The sequence below is a fragment of the Pseudopipra pipra genome, chromosome 2 (genome assembly GCF_036250125.1).
Source record: "Pseudopipra pipra isolate bDixPip1 chromosome 2, bDixPip1.hap1, whole genome shotgun sequence".
Classification (NCBI taxonomy): Eukaryota; Metazoa; Chordata; class Aves; order Passeriformes; family Pipridae; genus Pseudopipra; species Pseudopipra pipra.
Genome location: NC_087550.1, coordinates 77,671,270 through 77,692,516, shown reverse-complemented (window position 1 = coordinate 77,692,516; position 21,247 = coordinate 77,671,270). Strand labels below are relative to the sequence as shown.

General features: G+C 38.3%; 1 protein-coding gene across 2 annotated transcripts in view; it reads right to left on the bottom strand.

Annotated features, from left to right (window-relative positions):
* Positions 1–21,247, bottom strand: part of DNAJC3 (DnaJ heat shock protein family (Hsp40) member C3) — a 32,449-nt gene that overhangs the window by 6,624 nt on the left and 4,578 nt on the right. For both annotated transcript variants that reach the window (XM_064646022.1, XM_064646024.1), the window contains exons 2-9: positions 19,773–19,883; positions 16,765–16,889; positions 15,576–15,650; positions 6,568–6,720; positions 5,075–5,256; positions 3,270–3,389; positions 1,427–1,532; positions 1,204–1,324 (exon numbers count right to left, since the gene is read on the bottom strand). In XM_064646022.1, the coding sequence (XP_064502092.1) occupies positions 1,204–1,324; positions 1,427–1,532; positions 3,270–3,389; positions 5,075–5,256; positions 6,568–6,720; positions 15,576–15,650; positions 16,765–16,889; positions 19,773–19,883 (993 nt within the window). The remainder of the gene's footprint in view (positions 1–1,203; positions 1,325–1,426; positions 1,533–3,269; positions 3,390–5,074; positions 5,257–6,567; positions 6,721–15,575; positions 15,651–16,764; positions 16,890–19,772; positions 19,884–21,247) is intronic.

Below are 21,247 nucleotides of genomic sequence, written 5' to 3'. Positions count from 1 at the left end.
TTTAACATGAAACTAGCTGCCTCTAGCTTGAAAATTTTTTGAGGTAAGAATAAGAATCAGTTTGCCCCTTTAAATATGAGATTACAATTTTAATTGCTCTACTGTTCTCTCTAGCAAAGAGGAATCAGTGATCATTTTACAGCAGTTAAAACTGAAGGATAAATGAAGACACCTTCAGGCAGACTAATGTTAATGGGCTGTAACACTGTTGATGGAGGCTCTGCTGGAAGGCAGAGCGGAACTACAACCACCTCACTACTGTCAAGGGCAGGAGGAAGGCATGGGACATGCTAAAGAACAGGGATCTGACAAAGCACAGTTCCACTCTAGCATGGTGGTTCACTTGGAATGAGGCTAGGCCCAGCTCAGCAGGCACCAGCTCTCCCAGATCCCAGGTATGTCCTCTCTCTGTTTCCTTATATCCTATACTATGGAGGCATTTGCTCCAGCACAAGACCAAGCTGGCTCCCTGCATTTATGCAGAACCTATAAAACTTTTCTTTCCTCTAATTTGCAAGAGTTGAGTCAGCACCCCTGGAGGTTTTTAAAAGACATGTATATGTGGCACTAGGGAACATGGTGCAGTGGTGGACTTGGCAGTGCTGGGTTGCTGGACTTGATAATCCTAGAAGTTGTTTCTATGACTCTGTGTAATAGTATGCATTTTACAAAAAGTCTGTATGAAAAATGCAGCCTCAGGAATAGTGTCAGTTTACTGCTTTCACCAGCACTACAGAGATCTGCAGAGGTGAAGCAATGGTCATTAACTTCCTCTGCCCACAACACATGCCAGGGAATAAAACAGTATTATTTTCATGCTGCCATCTCAGGACGTTAAAATTGCGGTCCTAAAAAGGATTTACATCAACTATAATTACCTTTTACCTCTAAACACATTTGTCTGACATTGCTGATTATATAAAACATGTTTAAGTAGATTAAGCTGTACAGTCTCACAAAACATCCTGAACACGGTCCATTATTGTAAAGACAACTGTGCCATAGATAATACAAGTGTGTTCCACTTACACTCATCAAGACAAAATTACCACGAGATATTTTTGTAAATCTGCAACTACCAGTGCTAATTAAGGATGACAACATAGTGTAGAATCAAAGTGCATGTTAAAAAAAAGCCTTTGAAACACCGAGTGCATTTTAAACGTCCACAAAAAAGTATGTGTCAACTGCATACAACTGTACCTTCTTCATACAGGTCTTCCAGCAAATAAGCTTCTGCTCTGTCTTTCAGAGCATTCACGTTGGTTGGTTCCAGTTGCAGAACTTCTGTACAAAGTTTTATGGCTTCTGTAGACTGCTGATTCTAGAGAGAAGAAAGCAAAACAAAATTCACATAGTTGTGGGGGGTTGGTTTGCTGTTTGTTTGTCTTAAAGAAATTTACAGAGGGAGAATAATCAGAATTACCTTTGATAAGCAGTGACAGATTCTTTCTTTGGCACGAGTAGCATAAACTGGGACTTCTGGCTCAGTTTTCATTACAGATTCGTATTTACTGATAGCATCTTCATACCTGTTTAAATCATAAAGCAAAATATCATGAAATGTGATCACTATCTCAGGGTGTTGCAATTTATTTACAAATCTCGAAATTCACAGATTTTCACATCCTCCTAGCAATGTACCTTAACTTTAATAGCCTTAAAGGTGAGGTGTGAGACAATAGTATGAAGAAAATTTGCAGCCATTTCAAGAATTACATCCCCATTCCCTTTTCTGTGCTATGAGACAGAAGAGCTGGTACCAGCCCTGGCAGGCTTTTGCAGAAGACAGTAACTACCATCCATCACCACGCACAGACAACAGTCTCTAGATGTGCCTCCTGTCCAACAAGCCACTCTACACCTAAAAATAAGCATCTCCCTCTCCAACATCTGAGATGGACCAAGTCTGGAGTCTTACTGCAAGCACTGTACTATCTGCACACTACAAAAGGTACCACCTATTCTATAGCTACAAAAAAGCTCTTTATGCCAGCTTGAATTAGGCGGTTGTTTTCTCCTTTTCTTCTCCACAAGTCACACAGTAAAATGTTTTTTTGCTGCAAAGGTCTCAAGGATGCTAAAGTTGCATGGTTTGAGCAAGAAATGGATTAGAACATTTACCTAAAAAGACAAAAGAGCGATTGAACCCATGGGCTGCTAAACAAGCTAGAGAAATTCAAGCTCTCAGAAGATTCCCTGAAACAGGACTGATACTGGATTAAGTGAAGAGAGTCCAAACAGACTGACAGCTTAATCAAATTGGCCTCAGTTGTGCTTATTCACGTTCCTGATGTATTTCATTTTAAAACACCACCTTGACAATGTCTAATGATTTGTGAGAGCTCCTTACAGTTGGATGTCATGCGCTTGAGAACATGAAAAACTGAAGCAAAGCAAGAAGCAGAAGAATACAGAAGCATGAAAAAAAAAAAGCCCATCAGTCAGATCCATTTTTGCTATCAAGGCACTGCAGAGTTATTAGGGAGTTTTAGTCTAGAGATGTGGTCCTTTAGTCACAGAATAGCTGAGACTGGAAGGGACTTCTGGAAGTCATCTGGTCCAACCCCACTGCTCACGCAGGGCCTGCCTACAGCAGGCTGCCCAGGAGTGTCCAAACAGTTTTTTAATAACTCCAAAACGGGGAGACTCTACAATCTCCCTGGGCAACCTGCACGACTGCAAATGAGGGGGTAGTAGAAAGCATTTCACTATGTTCAAGGGGAATTTCTTGTTTCAGTTTGCACCCATTGGCCTGATTCTGATACAGGGCATCACTGATCAGAGCCTGGCTCTGCCCTCTTTGCACCCTCCCTTCAGGTATTTTGATGAGATGACCCTGTAGCACAAAAGGCTCAAACAGTCCCAGTCATCTCAGCCTTTCCTTGCAGTCCCTCCATCATTTTAGTGGGATTTTGTTGGACTTTCTCAGTAGTTTCATCTCTCTGGCACTCCAGGTGTGGCCTCATCAGTTCTGAGTAATAATATATGAGAGCTGAAAACTATTATCCCTATCTTGGTCTTACTACCTGCTGCAGAAAGAAGTTCAGTATGCAAAGAGAAGACAGTGGCATCGGAAGGAATCAGAACAGGATTGTCGCTATGCGAGTCAATATTTATTTTAATGTAATTTGAGAGCTGTGCTCAGTTATCCACTTCAACTGACAGATGCAAAAAGCATCACTTAATCAGCTCCTCAATCAATAAGTTCGTGCCTCCATAGTAATTTTTTTTCCTTTTTTTTTTTAAATATAGGAGTGAATACTTACCTGCCTTCTCTGATGAATTCCTCTGCTGACTCAATCTGCTTATTGAGTTTCTTTACTTGCTTATAGAGAGAGAAACACTGCTTATGATCTTGGTCCAGTTTCAGACACTCCCGGACTTCACTTTTCACAGGGAGGTAAAGAGAAGGTAAAAAAAATAAAATACATCACCACATATCATGAAATTTTAACTAGAGACACAATGCAACATATACAAGCTGTCCACAACAACAGCTGACTTCTTTACACAATCTCTCTCCTCATCCAAAAAATTACTTTAAAGTGAGACATCAACGAAAAGTCTTCCAGAACATAGAGGGTTATTTGTCTGGTTTGGGTTTTAATTATTCTCTGTTGCCAAATATGCAAAAGATTAAGTGTTACATGTGATACATGGAATCCCAGCCAAGCCTGAGCCTGACTTTTTGTTGTGAAGACTGCTCTTTAATAAGACTCTGATTAGGGCAGATACCTCTCCAAATTCTCAAATGTTTAAAAAAGAGTACAATCATCACCGCACAACCACAGTGTTATTTTCAGAAAGAGATCACAAAATCTGATTTTGTTCCTAAGGACAGACAAAAAAATCTCAGTATTTGAAAATCACTAGGCCTGTAAAGGTAAGAAAAAGAAACCCAGAGAAGGCCAAGGACAAAAGTAAGCATCCAGCGAGTCCAAGAGCTACTGAACTCTTAGTACATCTTATGATGCAAAAAAAATAAAATAAAGGTATTAGATAAGAATGAAGGAACTCTTCATTATTATCCCTTCATTCTGTTTCCATTACGTTCTTCAACAGTGCTCTTAACTGTACTTTTAAAAATCAAAAATCTATTCTTGAAATCACTATGCAAAGTGATGTCCAGCTACCAAAACTCACCACAGAAGTGACCTATGAGCTCCCAAGACTAAGGATACTCTAGAAAGGGGATGTGTAATGCAAACCAATTGCCCAGCAATAAAATGAATTTTTGCCATTACAATCCATCACATGCAGTTTCCATCAATTAGCCGAGAAAAGAAAATCAGGCTTTTTCAGTTCTCTTCATCTCTTATTGAAGACATTCTGTGGCAGAAACCATACTGGAAGGAGTCTGGAGATTAAGGAAGCGCATCTGAGATTATGATTGCCACAGAAACCACTCCTGGGCAAACAGGAGGATTACATCATCTGTCCAGCCAGGCACAGAGTAAAAACCCAACAGTTCAGATTGGGCAAGGGTAGTTATCTGCCAGATTGGCAAGGGACATATGGGAGTAAGACCTTAAACATAACTCAATATGAATAAAAGAGTAGGACATTATCAAAAAGTCATCCAAAATGCTGGACACTGTCAGCAGGAATGAAAGATCAACAGCTCAGGACCCTTGGCTCTTCATAGCTGGGTGCTCCTGGATTTTTTATTTATTCTTAAGTCTGTAACCTTAATGCATACATTTTTGTTTGCATTGTAAACTTCACTTGAATAGAGGTTCAAGGTTAAAAAAAAGGCTCCATCAAAGCACTTCCGTCTAGGATGGAGAAATACAATGAAGAGAGTACTTGCAAGCAACTCCGATGGACATGCACTCTGGCTTCTACTTTAGCAAAGAAGATGCCTGGAACCATCGATGGCTGGTCTGCCAAGCATAAACATGGTGTCTTCACTGCCTGTTCTTAGCTTCTAGAAAGGAGCTTCCTTTATCAGATCCAGACCACAGCTGCTACTACATCCAAAACTCACAATACAGATATTTCATGGTTTATCATGACCTATATAATTACATTTTCTGACAATTGTAATTATTACAGCAAATAGTAAAATTACCTGAGTGATAATTCATGGTCCCCCAGCTGATAATATATTCTGCTGATTTTATAGAAGGCTTCAGTATTATCATTCTTTAATTTGGCAGCAGCTTTCAAGTCACTAATAGCTTTGCTTGGTTCCCCTTCCTTTATATAACACTCTGCTCGAAGTTCCCGTAGCTCTGCATCCCAAACACAAACCTTAAGAAATCAAAATTAAAGCTTGGTTTTGGTCCATAACACTTCACTTCTTTTCCTCCCCAAAACAAAAATCCCATTTAATTTCACTTTGCCAACTGCAATAGCATAAGGTTCAAGTTGCATGCAGAGATCAAGAAATTAGCATCTCTGCTTCCTGGTGGATGCTGTGATGCACCTGCCCAAATAGAAAACAAAGGCCTGCAAATTTTGTAAATGATTCAATGAGCTCATGCAGGGAGATGAATTAAATCTACTGGCACTACTTAAACTACGACAGTCTGTTGAGCCTCCAGGAAAGGATATCGGAATCATAAATTATTATATCTTCCCAAAAGAAAAGAAGTAATGAACAGCAAGGACCAAGCTGTCAGTTGTCCTCTAGGAAGAAGCCCACGGGTAAGATGCAGCTCCACAAAATTTGACCTTAGTGTTCGGATTTTAAAAATACAGAAAGGTAATAATGTAACAGTAGGGAAAAAATAATTACTCAAAAGGAACTGCCCACCAAAATTTGGTTTAGAGAACTAATTCTGTGTCTTATCAGTTGTTTGTAAACTATCATTTCAGGACGAGGCTTTTCTGCTTTTCCCCATTCCCCACCCACAGACAAATTCCCACACTTTAGCAGTTTCTTCACCAAAAGCTCCAATGTTTTAAATTCCAAGTTAACAATGCTAATTTGTATGTGAAGAGTCATAGCAGTTAACTGGTTTTTAATGTATATTTCTATATGACACACAAAATGCCCACACCACTGAGTTATTTACACATATACTATCAGACTACCTATACTAATACATTCAACAAATAGAGATACCTAAGGAACAAGTTGAAAATTGAGCTAGCTATAAACATTTTTAACTTTGTGGGGGTTTTTTGATCTTTTGTTACTTTATTTTCTCAAGACAAAAACTGTCAGAATATTGGCAATGAAAATCAAGACGAAAAAACCTACACCTCCTGTATTTGGCAAAACTTCATTGAATTCAGAACAAATTTTTTCCCAGCTTCCCCAAACACCAAACTGTGGGAAAACAGGAAAGTATAACCAATAAAGCTATCTATAACAGAAGTTTGGCTGAAGTTGTATCTTTAACCCAAACTACAAAACTATTATTTTGACTTTTTTTGCAGCTAGTGCTCAGCTTTCTCCACTCCCTAACTTCCTTATGGAGTCACAGTGCTCAGCAAAACTAAACCAGTTACACCAAGTGTTTTCACATCAGTGAAGAAGCTATTAAACAAAAACACACAGATGTCAGAGAGAAGCTCTTACTTTCCTTTCTCAGGACAATTTTACTTAACACTTACTGCCAAGATTTCATCAAGAAGAGAAATAGCAGCTTCATAATCCTCTTGCTGGTAAGCAGATAGTGCTTGTGAGTGCAGGCGCTGCAGCTCATCAGATTTTGTCAGCTGAGTCTGGGCTTCTTTTTCCTCATTATTGCTAGGATTGGATTTGAGCTGCAAACATTAACAAAGAGAGAGACTGAAACGCTTGTTCAAGGATCTCTTTGTCCCATTAACAGTCATATCATGGAGAACTGACTAAAGCTGCAAATAAAGCAAAATTAGTTTCAAAATTCCACTGGAAGTGTTCCTACCTCTAAACTTGAGAAAAAAGGAAGACATTCTGAGCTCCAATACAAGATGTCAGAAGTTAAAGAAATCCGATTCCTCTCCCTCACCATGCTTGATCATTTACCACTGGACACACCACATGCAACAGTCACTGCCCCTTCATGACCCACGGAAGCTGAGGACCTCTCGAATGTAGCCTAATTCACCTCTCTGCAGACAGTATTAAACACTGCATTCCTCAGCATCAGCAGACAGTATAATCACATGGCATAAATTGCATCTCTCACTTTAAGCACAAAACATATTTATAAATTCATGACAGAAATAAAAGAAACATGTCTCAGATAATATTACTGTAAAGCTATGTTTCTTGACATTTTCCCCCCAAAGAGTGGCTACAGCAGCAAGTTAAGAGGCTACAGCTGGGAGAAAGCCGCAGCTGGGATCAGCTGAGTGTTTATGCACCTTTCTTCTAGCTTTAAACAAGTCTAAAATTTTGTCTACAAGGACTCTCAATTCTCAAACCCCTCTCTCTGAGCAAGCAGAAGGGGTTATATGGTATTTGTCTTCATTTGTTTAAACAGCTTTAAATTTTCAAAGAAAAAAAAAAAAACAATCTCACAGGCAACTTTGGAGTCACCCAGGAAGATAAATATGGGCCAGAAGGAATCTCAGCCATTCTCTTTGCAAAGCCAGGAAGTAATTTGTAGGATTAGTGTAGCTTGAACAAAGCACTGCTTCATACTTACTGCTGATCAGAACGACTTCCAAAGTTTTAAAAGGGACAGATCAGCATGACTTCATTTTTTTGTTGTTTGTTTTAAACTCAAAACTTGCACTATCTTGCATTCTATACACAGAATGTTGTCTAAAGTGACTGAGTCCTCAAAGACATCCACTACTTTTTTCTTTCCTCATTTATCTCAAAGTGGCCTCTTCCCTTTTTTTACCAGTAAGTTCTTGAAACACTCATATTTTGTGCTTATGTCTCTAATGTAATTCAACTTCAGTCCTCAGAAGTCCTTTAACATAACTTCCCCTGGTTCTAATATTTAAGTATATGAAAGGAAAGAGCCTAAATGCAACATCAAAAGCATGCACAGTTCACACACTTGGTCTTCAATTCTTCATTTTAAGTCTTTTTGAACCTTAGGTAGTTGATTTTTGCCAGGTAAAATGAAACAAGTTGTACTTAGACCCAAAAGTTCTCCTTTATTCCCTACACTGTCCTTCAGCAAGAGAAGATGAATTTGATCAAAGAGTTTTCTTCTTTGTAAGCTGATTCCTAATACAAGTCTCAAAGAGGCTTTTCTTCTGGTTAGAACTCTGCTTATAAACCCTTGATGCTATGCATCCACTTTCACCCCAAAATCTAGAGGTTGTAGTAGAGGCAAATTTCTGCACCTGTAATTTTAAAAGTACCAAGTCTACAAAATTCTCTGAAGTTGTGAGCTCTTCAGTTCCAGCTGACTTGTTTGATTTCTCCCTCAATTTCTCAGCATTTTCTTCTTAAAAATTAAGAGCTTTTGCTATGGATGAGCTTTACACTTCCATTTAAACTTATCTCACAATAACATTGCACATCTTAGACACACAGTATGTTTCATGTAACTTATTTGGAGAAAAGGTCAGTGGAATATGAAAAGCAATATTACAATCATGCAGACAAGTCCAATAGTAATATAGTAATAAAGGCCATTTGAGTGAAACATCCTAGATAATTCTAGGTAGTACAAAATGTCCAGTTAACAAAGAAAGGAAAATTTTTCAGGCTATCATTCAAACTAAAGCCATCAAGCATTCGTGTCTTTCTGCACTATGATCACAGGACTGTCACATCACTACCAATAATGAATCACATTTCAATCTCCTTTTTCTGTGAAATAGTAAGTTTGGGGGTAACAACTCAGAACAACTGCTTGCACTAAGTGTGCTAGATGCCCAAGAAAGGAGCTAAGTATTGAGAAAACTCTTCAGATGAATTTAATACAGGTCTAAGGCAAACCTAACACTCCTCCTGCATGCTTCACCAGCAGCCTGAAAGCACAAAGCCAGGGGCTGTGCTCTGCTCAGTTCTGCAAGACAAGCATACTGCTACCACTGAGCTGTTCTCAGCACAGTATCCTTTGCTCTCTTTGAGGTTTACTACATTTAGATTACAACACTATAGTAGTTGCAATTTAACTTGCAGCAACAAGAACTAGCCATGTGTTAACATCAGCTTTCGTTCACTCTACTCCCCCCGCCAACCCTGTGCCTAATTCCTTTACAGAAAACAAAGTACACAGGAACGGCTTTCTTACTGTAAGTAATTGTCTATCACAGATTTACTACTACATGTGCTGCTTTGTTTTATAGCCTTACCTCAGTACAGGGGAGAAACAAACCCTAGAGTAAGCAAAACCCCACTTTCCCCCCTTCAAGTAAGCAAGACTGAAGGTAAGAAAATCATCATTCTCACTCAATTTATCAAGTTGAGTGTTAACAGCATTTGCATGTGTTTTTCTCTGTTACTGTCGGTGATGAAATTAGCTTCTTCCAGAATTGACTCAAAACTTTGCAACATTACCTTGCTGCACCCAGGACAGTAGGAAAAGGTATTAGAAGTTCAGTTCATGAAACCCAGCATTTAATTTTTTTTTTTTGCAAGATCATTATCCTTTTGCAAGATCCTCTCTAAGGATCATTTCTACTCCAAGTAGACAGTCTTGCACTTGCAGTTAAATATCAAGATTTAAAAGTTTTCTGATGGGAAAAGCATTTTAACAAGCTAAACAATTCATGCTGGTTGGTTTTCAAGAAGCAACATAACACCCCCACCACACCAAACCTGTCATCCCTTATTGTATTTCCCAAGTCCATCAATGACCTTTCTAACCACACAGAGGTTGCACCAGCACACACAAGGCAACATAAAAATACAATGCAGCACTACTTCAGAAAAATGTTGTTAATAGAAGGACACTGACATAGCCAAACCAGTATATCAGCAGTGACAAAACACTGAAGCAAGACCAATGCTATACTACCCAGGATCCATCTGCACTTTGTGTGTTGGATGCTGCTATCCTGAAGATGCCATATGCCTGTTTGAATTAATTAGCATAGCACAATGTGTTGCACATACATACATCTTACCATTATGCTTTCTGGATCAGCAATATGCTTTTAATTTAACCAGGCTTTACAGCACTGTCTGTTAGCATGCTAAAAAAAGGATCCCGAAACACAGAACACTTAAACCGGAAATCACTTGGAACAAGTAACTGCTGCTTATGAAGTTTGCTAAGAACCCTTTGCTTCAGGATGTTTTTTTCAGAAGCATAGGGAAAAGTTACAAAACATGGCTAAGCAAATTCAGTGGTTTACCATAACTTCTCCTGCTTTCCAGCTACATAGTCCTACAACTTCCTTTGCAATGGCCCATTAACGACACAGGGAAAAGCTGGGGACTTTGTACAAGAACTCTAATGAAGAAGAGTTACAGCCACTTTGAGAGGAAAAAGACCAAAACCATAACCTCAAAAACCATACTCTCAAAGAGCACAGATTAAAGATATACAGGCAGTTCATCTTAGAAACAGAAACTGTCAACTCAAAAAACTTCGACACTGTTGTTTGAAAAAAAAATTATTTTTACAACTCCCAAATGTTACAGACACTGTTCCTATACCTTGCTTACAGTGGTCCAGTGCCACTAACACAGACATATCTCTACACTTCTAAAGCTGTTTTATGTTCTTGCTTTTCAAACCTAAATACACAGACCATGAAATCAAATAATCTTGTGAAAAACATTCTGAGGGGAACTGAAGGAACCTCCATGGTTTGTATCTAAGATCAAGACATCACACACACACAGTGCACAAAGGAAAGCCCTGCACTAATACCATATTAAGTAACACAGCTATAATGATAGACAGAAGGAAAAAAATGCAAGGATAACTTAAATACCTTTTATTCTTTAACCAGGAAGCTACAGACAATCACAGTACCACAGAGGGATATATTTGGGAACATCTGATGTTTCTCTAACCACTTTGACATGGTTAAGAGAGCTGCGAATACCCAACCCAAATTCGCCTAGCAACTTAAATCAGGATACCTTACAGTGCCCTAAGATGATCTCTCCCACCTACATCCAAAACAGTATTATTACACATACCAACCAACCATGGAAAACAATTGTCCAGTGTATTTTGCCAGAGTCAAGGGCTTCTCTAGACTAGAATGTAATTTGCAGATGTACCGAGCTCAGTCACTTGGTCTTGGCTGACATCTAGTGGAGCTGGAAGATGTGCCTTCAGTTTCCAGCTCTGAAGTGATTCTTCTTCTAAGGCAGACAGAATTGCTTTTTTAGGACACCTCAATATACAGTATTTATTGCAACAAACTGCAACTACGAATGTTACAGTAAGTCTTAACAAAGACTAGAATTGAAAAGAGATAGTCCTTTCCACACTTTCCAATAGACTAGACAGAAGTTCTATTCTACTTTTGTTCATTCTACAGAATTCAGCAACTCAAAGGCTTGTCATTTTCACACATAGGGCTGCCAGGATCTGCATCGCTTTTGTCACCTTTCCAGAAGGCCTTCCATCAACCAAAGCACGCCAATATTCCTTTTATTTTCAGTAAAAATCACATTTTTACAGATAAACTAAACATTCCAGGGCTTTAATTGCTTGACATGACTGCTGATGTGCCCACAGATCTGTCCTACTGACTTCTATTACTCAGAAACTACTAAACTGAACCAGAAAGAACTTGATATTAAACCATATGAACACTCAACAAAGTTACAGTAGAGAAACAAACACTATTCATACAGCATGAGCACAGCTTTCTAAAAATCACTGGAGGAGTTCTACTTAATCCTTTTTTCACATGTAAAATGTGGTCTGTGTAAAGAATTCCATCAGCTTGGTGCATTTGCTGGGCAAAAGGAGAGGTTTCTAGAAATGCAGTACTGCTTAATATGAGAAGGCATGTCTGAATCTCACCCTCTATCCAAACCTCATGATTAAATTCAGCCAACAGGAAGGACAGAGTAGGGGATAAAAAAGACAATCTAAAAATAACGCATGAAGGCTGGAGTCTCAAGCGGCTCTGCTCCCAAAAAGGAATACTGCATCCTTTCCAGTCAGGCATTCCCACTGCCTGCTCTAACACTGGCACTGCATCACAAGACAGCCAGTACTGACACAACATAGAGGGCAGGAGTATACAGAGAAACCACTCTGCTTAGCAATCATTTAAGTTTAAAGAAGTTTAGGGTGCTCACCATGAAACTTTTTCCATATACTACGAAACTTTATAGAAACCATTTGAGGATATGATTTTTTTTTCTTTTCACTAGGATAGTTTTACTATTACACGTAAAGAATAGCTACACAAAACCACTGGTCCTACAAGCTGAGAAAGTTTACCTGTCATCCTCCCCTCCATTTAGATGGGCTGAATGTTTCTTGCTTTTTCTCTCCCTCAAAAATGGTTGCATCTTCTAAACTGCTGAGATCCCTTTTAAGGAGTGTAACTCAAAGAGAAGGGATAGGAAGAAAAAAAAGCTTTTCAGTGTCTCCACTGGGATTCAACAGATTTCTGGAATATGCTAGGAGAAAACAGCATTTTAAGGATGGCTCATTATATCGGTCACCTTACAATTTTGGTAGGCACAGAAAGCAACACTGGGACACTTACTCTTAATGCAAGCATCCTACAGGGAACTACAAACCATATCACTCCTACACGTCTGTCCTTGAGTAGTCCAAGTAAAATTAGTCTTCTTAGATTCCACACTCTGACCCGGTTTCTCCAGTTCAAGAGTGGGGAATATTTTAAAATCTGATCTACTATTCCCTTTAAATCAACACCTGATCCAAACAATCTCTTGTGTGAAATCATGTAAGAGATAACAGATCCATTATTATTCAAGGGTATACAATCTACTTCAAAGGTGGATGGCATTACCAGGAGAAAGCCCATCCCATCTACACAACTATTGCCTCAGGAAAGAAAAATTACAACTGAAGGTAAAAACTCTCACATTTAACACCTTGCAGTTCTTTTCTGTGAGCATATGACATTCTCAGGCTCACCTATTCTGGGTGACATCCTGAAACCCTACACATTACAGAAAGCAGGTTGTTTTCCTTCAAATTAAGCCTTTCCTTTCAGTGAGGAGGATGGATAGAGTAAAAGATTGCTTCAGTTTTTAAATACAGCATTTCCACCCAATCTTTCCATGACACTCAACTTCTGCAAACTCAAACATATGACCAGGCTGCTGCATTCCTACTGAGTTACACTGACTGCAGATTTAGATCCCATGCACTACTAATGTGGGATGGCCCAAGTACATCTCCAATTTACCTCCAGATTTGGACACCAAAGTTTGCTGATGAGCTACATGCTCACCCAGAATGAGAGCATTCTAGTTAGCTGATAACCAGCCAACAAAGTAGAGGCTAGAGGGCTGTTGAGATCCTGACCTACATTTACTCAGTTAAGAAGCAGAATCATACACTGCATGCTCTGTTCACATGTAAAACACACTATTTTAGGTGGCCAAGTCTACAACTAAACTCTAGCTTGAGATCTCACTGGCATTTTTTTGCATCATATCTTTTAGTAGCAGATGGAACTTTCATTTCAAGGTACAACTTACTCCTTTCAGCTTTTGACCACTGACTTAAAATAAGACCCCTACTGCTCTTGGTAGAAAAGAGAGGGTCTGGATTCAAGTCTTGAAATCATTTAGAAAGCTATTCAATACCTAACACCTTCTTCCTTCTCTCCTCCCCTCTCATTTACAAAAAACAAAACCCAAAGGACCACAGAATATCAACACACTTCACAGTATTGTGACTAATTTCCTCTCCTCTTGAGATTAAATGCAATTTCATATTTATATGGAAACATACTGACAGAGTATAGCACATATTTTAGAGATGCAGAGAACTGGTAGAATAAGCAGTCTGACTATCTGAAAAATTTAGAAGAAAACAAGGGAAACCTTTCAAAGAAATAGGTATTCTTCTTAAAAGATTCAAGGTATGTAGTGTAATCTAATCTCCTCCTCATATGAATAAACTATTACAAATGATTACTTTAATATTGGCTCATTTTTCTTGAATATACTGTACTTAACTGAGAATTGTGCTCTTCAAAAGAGACCACTTGCCAGTTCTCTAAGTACACGGGCAATACTGTTCACAGAACAAAGGAAGCTGGAAGTAAGATTTAGAACCAATACGGTGTCTTCTTAAGCCAGCTTCTGAGAAGAAACTCTGTTCCACTTCAGATTTAAAGCCTGAGGACTGAAATTATTTGACTGACCAAAGGCAGCAATCTAAATTTTTGCAGCTAGTTTGGCAAAAGGGAAAGATACTTGGCAGTTGACTCAAGAAACAATTCCACACGCAGCATTAAGCAATATTTCACAGAACAGGAACTGCAAAGAGATACACACACACACACAAATTCACAATTGCTACTGCAGCAACTGTGTCCTCAGTTAGAGCTGAACGACGCTCTCCCACATTTGCAATCAGCAGGGCTGCACTGCTATCAGACTACACACTCTTAAGAAACTCACAGGGGAATCAGCAGCAGCTGGAGGAGCCATTGCTACATAAATTTCAGAATAAGCTACTGCAGCTCTACTACAAACACAGACTGCCTCCTGCAAGAGCCACTCCTCCCAACTGTCCTGTAGAGCATATGGGATAACCACTCCGGTTTTGTCATCCACGCTTACTAATAGGATTTCCATTAAACATCTGCAATCTGCAACACACAACTACTTTCTCCACCACACTCTTCAAGGAAAGTTAACATGATGGCACTAGTTACACCTGCAAATTCTATTTATTTTGGCATAAGAGACAGCTGTTCAAACTAGAAACTCTTGAAGAATAAGCAAGAATAAGAATGAATCTTATTTATACTCATATTTACGTGAATTTTGTGCAATAGAGAGGAAATCAAGCTTCACATTCTCTAAGGACCTTTCTTCTGGGGTTAGATCAGTTTACTTTTGCAGTGTAGGGCTAAAAAACACCCATCGAAACTATAAACAGCCCAAGTGAGTTTTAGGTGGGGAATATCCAACTGTGTGTATGAAAACTTTGGGCACTTCCTGATCATGGAGAGTAAGTATTGTCAACACATTCATGAAAGATGAAGAACTCATCTGCAGATTAGAAGCCAGACAGAAGCATGCCACTGAAATTCACTGATTTAACACTGATTTAACTGATTCACTGACTAAATTAAAAGCCCACAATTCTTCTGCAATCAGTGAAAAGAGATAGGAACCTTTAAAGGTTGATCCATGTGATTTCCCTAGTGATTTCCCAGGGAGATGACAATATAGTGATGTAAACCAGAGTTCAATTACGTACTTCAAGTCCCATATCACTTATTTCTTTATGAATGAAGATTGCTCCCTAGTACAGCTGTCATCAAGCAGAGATCATGAAGAGTCAGGTACACACAAAGAGGACTTTTCAAAGTGCTACATTGTTTCAGGCAACACTCGATTTCATCCTCATCACTATACTGCAACTTTACTGGTCATTTATTCATACCAGGTAGCTTAGCTACCGCTTTAAAGAGCAGGAAAGACAAATCCAGGCATGCATACCATATATACCATAGAGCATCAGAGCTATGACCTTGGCTCAGAACCCAACCTTGAAAGCAGTGATGTAGTTCAACTTAGGTTTCCAGCTTACCACGTTTTTAAAGTCATCCTCTGCTTCATCAAATTTTCCTTGCTTAAGCAGTAAGTGTCCTCTCTGTAATCTTGCCTGAAATGAAACATCAGATAATTTCTTTTGATTTACAAACAGGAATTCAGCAAAGTATGAACACAAGTTTGAAAGTATGAAACTTCAGTTTCCTTCAGCAGGAAAAAAGAAGTTTGATTTTAGTACAGCTAACAAGCTGAAATAGAGATCACAACACCCATTCTTTGACTTCTACATTTAACAACGTTCTTATAAGGTCTCTTTAATGGTAAAGTATTGTTCTGCACCAGAGCAATACTTTGTTTTTGAGGGACAAAAAGCAGTCACAGTTTTTATGAGCACCTGCAACTCATGGAAAGAACTCATTTGAAGACTTGCACAAACAAAAGTGAATGTTGACTTTACATCACTTTCCTGATTATAACTGCTTACAGATTAAGAAAATAGCATAAATAATAAACAATAAATAATTACCACATTTAATTCTTCCACTAAATTCAGAATAATAGAAACAATGTGAAAAGACAAGTTATTTATTTATAAGGCTTTGATTTATGATAGAATGTTTTCTTACAACAATGAATTTACAATTTTGTATTGTAAACTATACAGGACATGCCACTGCCCATGGAAAAGGCAGATGATAGAATCAGATGGAGAGGACTCCAGCATCACCCTCCAAGTAGTGAGGCAGCCTCCATATACAGTATGCACAAGTGAGAAAGGGGTAAGGTGATCAGAACCTGCAACAATCCCATAAGAAGGCAGTGAGATTAGGACAGTTCCTGTGGAGAAGAGATCTCTCAAATCAAATGCTGATTAACACAGAAAAAAAAGAGAAATCTGTGTGCTCTCTTCTCCCTGCCCCAGATGGCACAGCCTTGGTGACAAAGAGAAGAATAACCACAAGTGAGAAAAGGGAAGAGTTTAGCAAAAATCCATGAAGAACATGTACTTAATAAAACTACTAGTTGTTCAAATAACTGGCTAGACTGTACTCAGCATAGCTGCAAATTAAAGCACATACACCACTATTATTTTATCCTATTTAAAGCCTTCAGAGTGTATTCTCTATTCCTGTTGAGCAAAATCTGACAAAAAATCCCAGCCTTCTTTGAAGCAGGTGTTTGGGTTTTTTTACACTTGATTCATCTTCAATTCCAGTAATACTTACTGATGTGAAATCCTGCTTTAATTCAACCACTTTACTTAAATCACGAATTGCAGCTTTAGATTTGCCCATGGCTAAGTACACTGTGGCTCTTCTGTAATAAGCAATGTAGTTATCAGAGTCTCCTTCTGCAAATGAACAAACAATAATCAGAATACTATCTTAAAGCAACTGAAACCTCATGTACAGCGAAATTGTAATGACTAAAAATATATTAACTTACTTTTAAGCCACTAGAAACAATGGTATTTATTAAGACACAGCATTTGTAACATTATCCAAGCAGTATTTTCTATGCAGTTTGATAATGTAACAATAAAGATTACAGAAACACAGTAAATGCCACATAATTGAGAGCACTGGAGGTTAAATATGTACATGTTTCTTTAGCTTTGCACAGAACAGCCACTACATACTAACCCTTCACCTCCCGCTGTAGGCCTACATGTGAAAGCATGTTAATTCATCATTTCCCAGCCCAGTCCTTGATCACCAAATAGGATGCAAGAAAATAATCCTAAAATGACGAGTACATTAGTCCAATGCCATCACAGACACAAACTCTTTATATCATCCACCGAAATAGCAGCAACTTCTTTCTCGAATAATAAAATGGGCACCAACACCTCCTCTCATCAGCAGACAAATGCATATGTGTTATCAAAGCCTAAAGGCTAACTGCAGGGCCCATACACTCTGTGTTGTCTTCTGGCCAAAATTCCAAGATCCAGCAATTTTAACTCTCTCTAGGGTAGCACATACACATATACCTGTACAGGAGGCAAACCTCAGTCTCTGAAACCAAGAATAATTTTCTTAACATTCTTCTCTATGCAAGTATTTCAAACAAACAGGTAACAGTTACTGTAGGCTCTCAAGGAAAAGTAACTTAAACCACCCAACCAATCATATGCAGTAAAAGACAGGAAACTTTTTACTGTACTATTAAAAACATAATAATCAATCCAGAATTTGTGGACAAGAACATCCATATGAAGCATTTTTCTTCCTCACTTCATCTGAGGTTAAGTTGAATTTTCAAATAAGTGAAAGAAATAGCATTGCCAAAAATCGTATGGTTAGCAACCGAGTTTCATAGCTGGCCATCTCCATTACCAAACCACTAGGTTCAGTTCTCACTGGAAAAGATATCTGCACTCTTGCTTTACAATGTCTTGGCTGTGGAAATGCTAATCTCCAGGGTTCAAGTTTAATAACTCCCACACTGCATGCCACCTTGCCAGGATTATGGGCATCAAATAAATTCACATACATCTCTGTAGGCTACAACTACAAATCAACAATTGAAATTAAGGAACTTTATTAATACACAAAGATGAAAGACAGGAAAAAGCTAACAGAGAAAAGCACCAGATAGTCAGATAGTTTTGCCTCAGTACCCCAGTAACAGCAATGAACAGCAACTGACACCCAGAGAGAAGTTATAAGCCATCAACTTGATGGGATTAAAGAAAGAGTTGCAAATTCAACTGAAGAGAGATAATATGGACAGTAGCTTTCTTCTATTTTAGAAGTTTGCAAAAAACAAAAACAGGTTGGTTGAGGCAAGACAAAGAGATCTATTTACCTCACAGCCTGCAATGCTGTAGTACAGATAAAAAAGAATTCATGCCTCCTCTACAAGCACAGTTGGCAAATCATGCTTAAAATCTTTTCAAAGAGGCAAAACACGAAGTAGTAGTAGTCTGATGAAAATGAAGCAATCAGGTTCAAATTAGCATCCAACTAAGAATCCCATCAAGGTCACAACTGAAGTGGTTACACCACAGTTCTACAAGCTGCTCAAGCACAGCTGGCAAAGCAGAGGGTTTCACCTGCAGGCACCTCACTGTTCATCCCACCTCATACCACTGCTGCCTCTGCCACTGCACGGCCACAGCCTCAACTGGACTTCTCACCAAATCCAAGCTAAATCTTCCCAACCAATAGTAAAGGAGTAAGTAAACCACGCTGTAATGCAGATCTCACAGAAATCCTTCGGCAGCAACACACAAACAAAAGGAGTAACAGAATGCCTCTTGGTGGAATGGGGAGCTTCCACAACACAGAAAAAAAGGAAGTTGTCCCCTCCACTCCCTTATATAAAGGAAGTTGATCTTGGAGAACGCAAAGAAATTACTTCTGATCTTTCATTTACATCTCACTACTGGACCAAGGCATAAATAGAAAAGTATCAACAGTATGACCCATCAATGTATAACATCTTAGCAACGTTCTTTTCATGGAGGAAACTATGCACTTGTACACATTATAACAAAGTCCAATAATTTTTTAAAAAAACCACCATGCAATTAAGAAATTGTGCTGTTAATAGACTCTGCTCTTTACTGGTGCTGTCTCTGTGCTTCAATTAAAGGAAGCACAATCAGCAAAGTTGTGTTAAAATTCTTAAAACCAAACATTTAACTCCTCAATTTGTTGAAAAGGCAGAACACCAAACAAGAACTAACTCCCTAGTTAAGTACAATGGAGGGACAATTTTGCTCTACACTACACATTCAGTATCTCAAACTTGTAGCACCAGTTTCACTGAGGTATCACACACTTCAAGATTTAATTAAGAAAAAATAAAAAGGGAGAAAGACTATTCTAAACATTAATTTTTTTACAGCCTTGGATAGAAGTCAGCTTTTCAAAGACATACTTTGAAAAATGCCATAAATATAAAACCTCATCTTGATGGCATTAGATACACAGGGAATACCTCATTAAAAGATATCAGAATCAATTATAATTCCTTTCATACAGCTCACTTGCAGAACAGCAGTGACTTCGTGTTTATGTATAATGTAGTTAATTCTTCTTTTATCAAAACCAAAGGATAAATATTCTACTGCATCTCTGTTGGCTCCTGTCCAAACTGCTGCATAAGGGTGCCCCAATTTCTATGACTCATGGAATGCAATTTGTAAGAAAGCAGGATACTTAATGAAGCAAAAAAACCCACCCAAAGGTATTTCAGTGCAAGAGTCATTCCCTGAGATACATACCTATAGCTGCATGAAAGTGAGATAAAGCATCTGCTAGCTGTCCTGCAGCCAATAATTTCTTTCCCATTTCAAGTTGTTTTTCTACTTCTGCATTTATTCCACACTCAGCTCCTTAAAGAAAAAACAAAAAGATCAAGGTTTGGAACGACTAGTTTGATTATACCAAACAAATACAGTGATAAAATATCTAACAACATGTTATTGAAATGGAGGCAGAAGACACATCTTCCTGCACTTTTGATTATCTGAGAGGTCTTTTCCAAACTAATTGATTGTGTGGTTCTGTAAAGCAACCTGCAGCCTAATAAGCTCATAGCATGTCCAAATAAGGATGTGTCAAACTAGATAAAACATCATAAAGCACCACATTGTGACAAGTCACCAAATATGCATTTCTACTCCTGTCTATATATTCAGTAACACAGTTTTGCACATCAAGATTTTTACATCAACTACAAATACAGTTTGACCAACTACATTTCTGTGTTAGCTTTCAACCTCAGAGGAACCTGGATACTCATAACACACAGAGAACAAATATACAAAGGCTAAGTTAAATTTCATAACCCTGATGTTAAATCAGTACTTAAGTGAGAACTGTTAGCTACTTAGAGACCGGTTTCTCACTTATTGCACTTTTGTCTCATCTTCATAGCTCACACTTCCAGAGCAAAGTTTTGACAAAAATAATTAAAAATTCTCACTCCTTTTTCATTTAACCAGTAGCATGAAAATCATACTAAGGTGGTAATTCTTTGAAGTGCCAGTTTCAGTTTAAAGCTAATAAATTGCTGCTGCTCAACCAACAGCAAGAGACTACTGTTGAGAAGAAATGAGCAGCTGAGTGCAGGTCCATGCTGTACATACATCAATTCAGCAACAGGTTTTTCATTGGTCCTGCTTCCAGCAGTCTTCAGATGAGGGCAGAATTTCACTACAAAATTACCTACCAGCTTGTGACTATTAAAACTTTTCCACTACGAGTAGTTTCCTTTTCCTAATGCCTAAATTTAAGCAAGGGAATACACTGGAATCCTGAATAAGCATATTACATTAAAAACCAGTGATTTATAATTTATTTCACTCAGGTTTAGTATTGAGCTAATTCAGATAGGCATTTGAATTAATTTTAAATATGAAAATGCAGTCACACTTGGAAGCTGTTTCTCACAGGTTGAATAAAAGCATTATACTACACTGATATCCAAATTTCTCACACTAAAAGGTAATTAAACAACAAAGTATTTGTAATGAAAAAACAGTAATTTCTGATCACCAAGTCATCAAGATTTTAGACCCAGGAGTTCACAACACCTGGGATGTTAATTTAATTTTCTTTCCCACTCCTTAATACAGTTTCATAATTCCTTTAATTCCATAAGAAAATCATAGAGTTGTCTATACTAAAGTGAATAAAATACCCCACATATCCACTAGACAAAGCTTTGTCTGCTAAGAGATTGATAATAATTCAG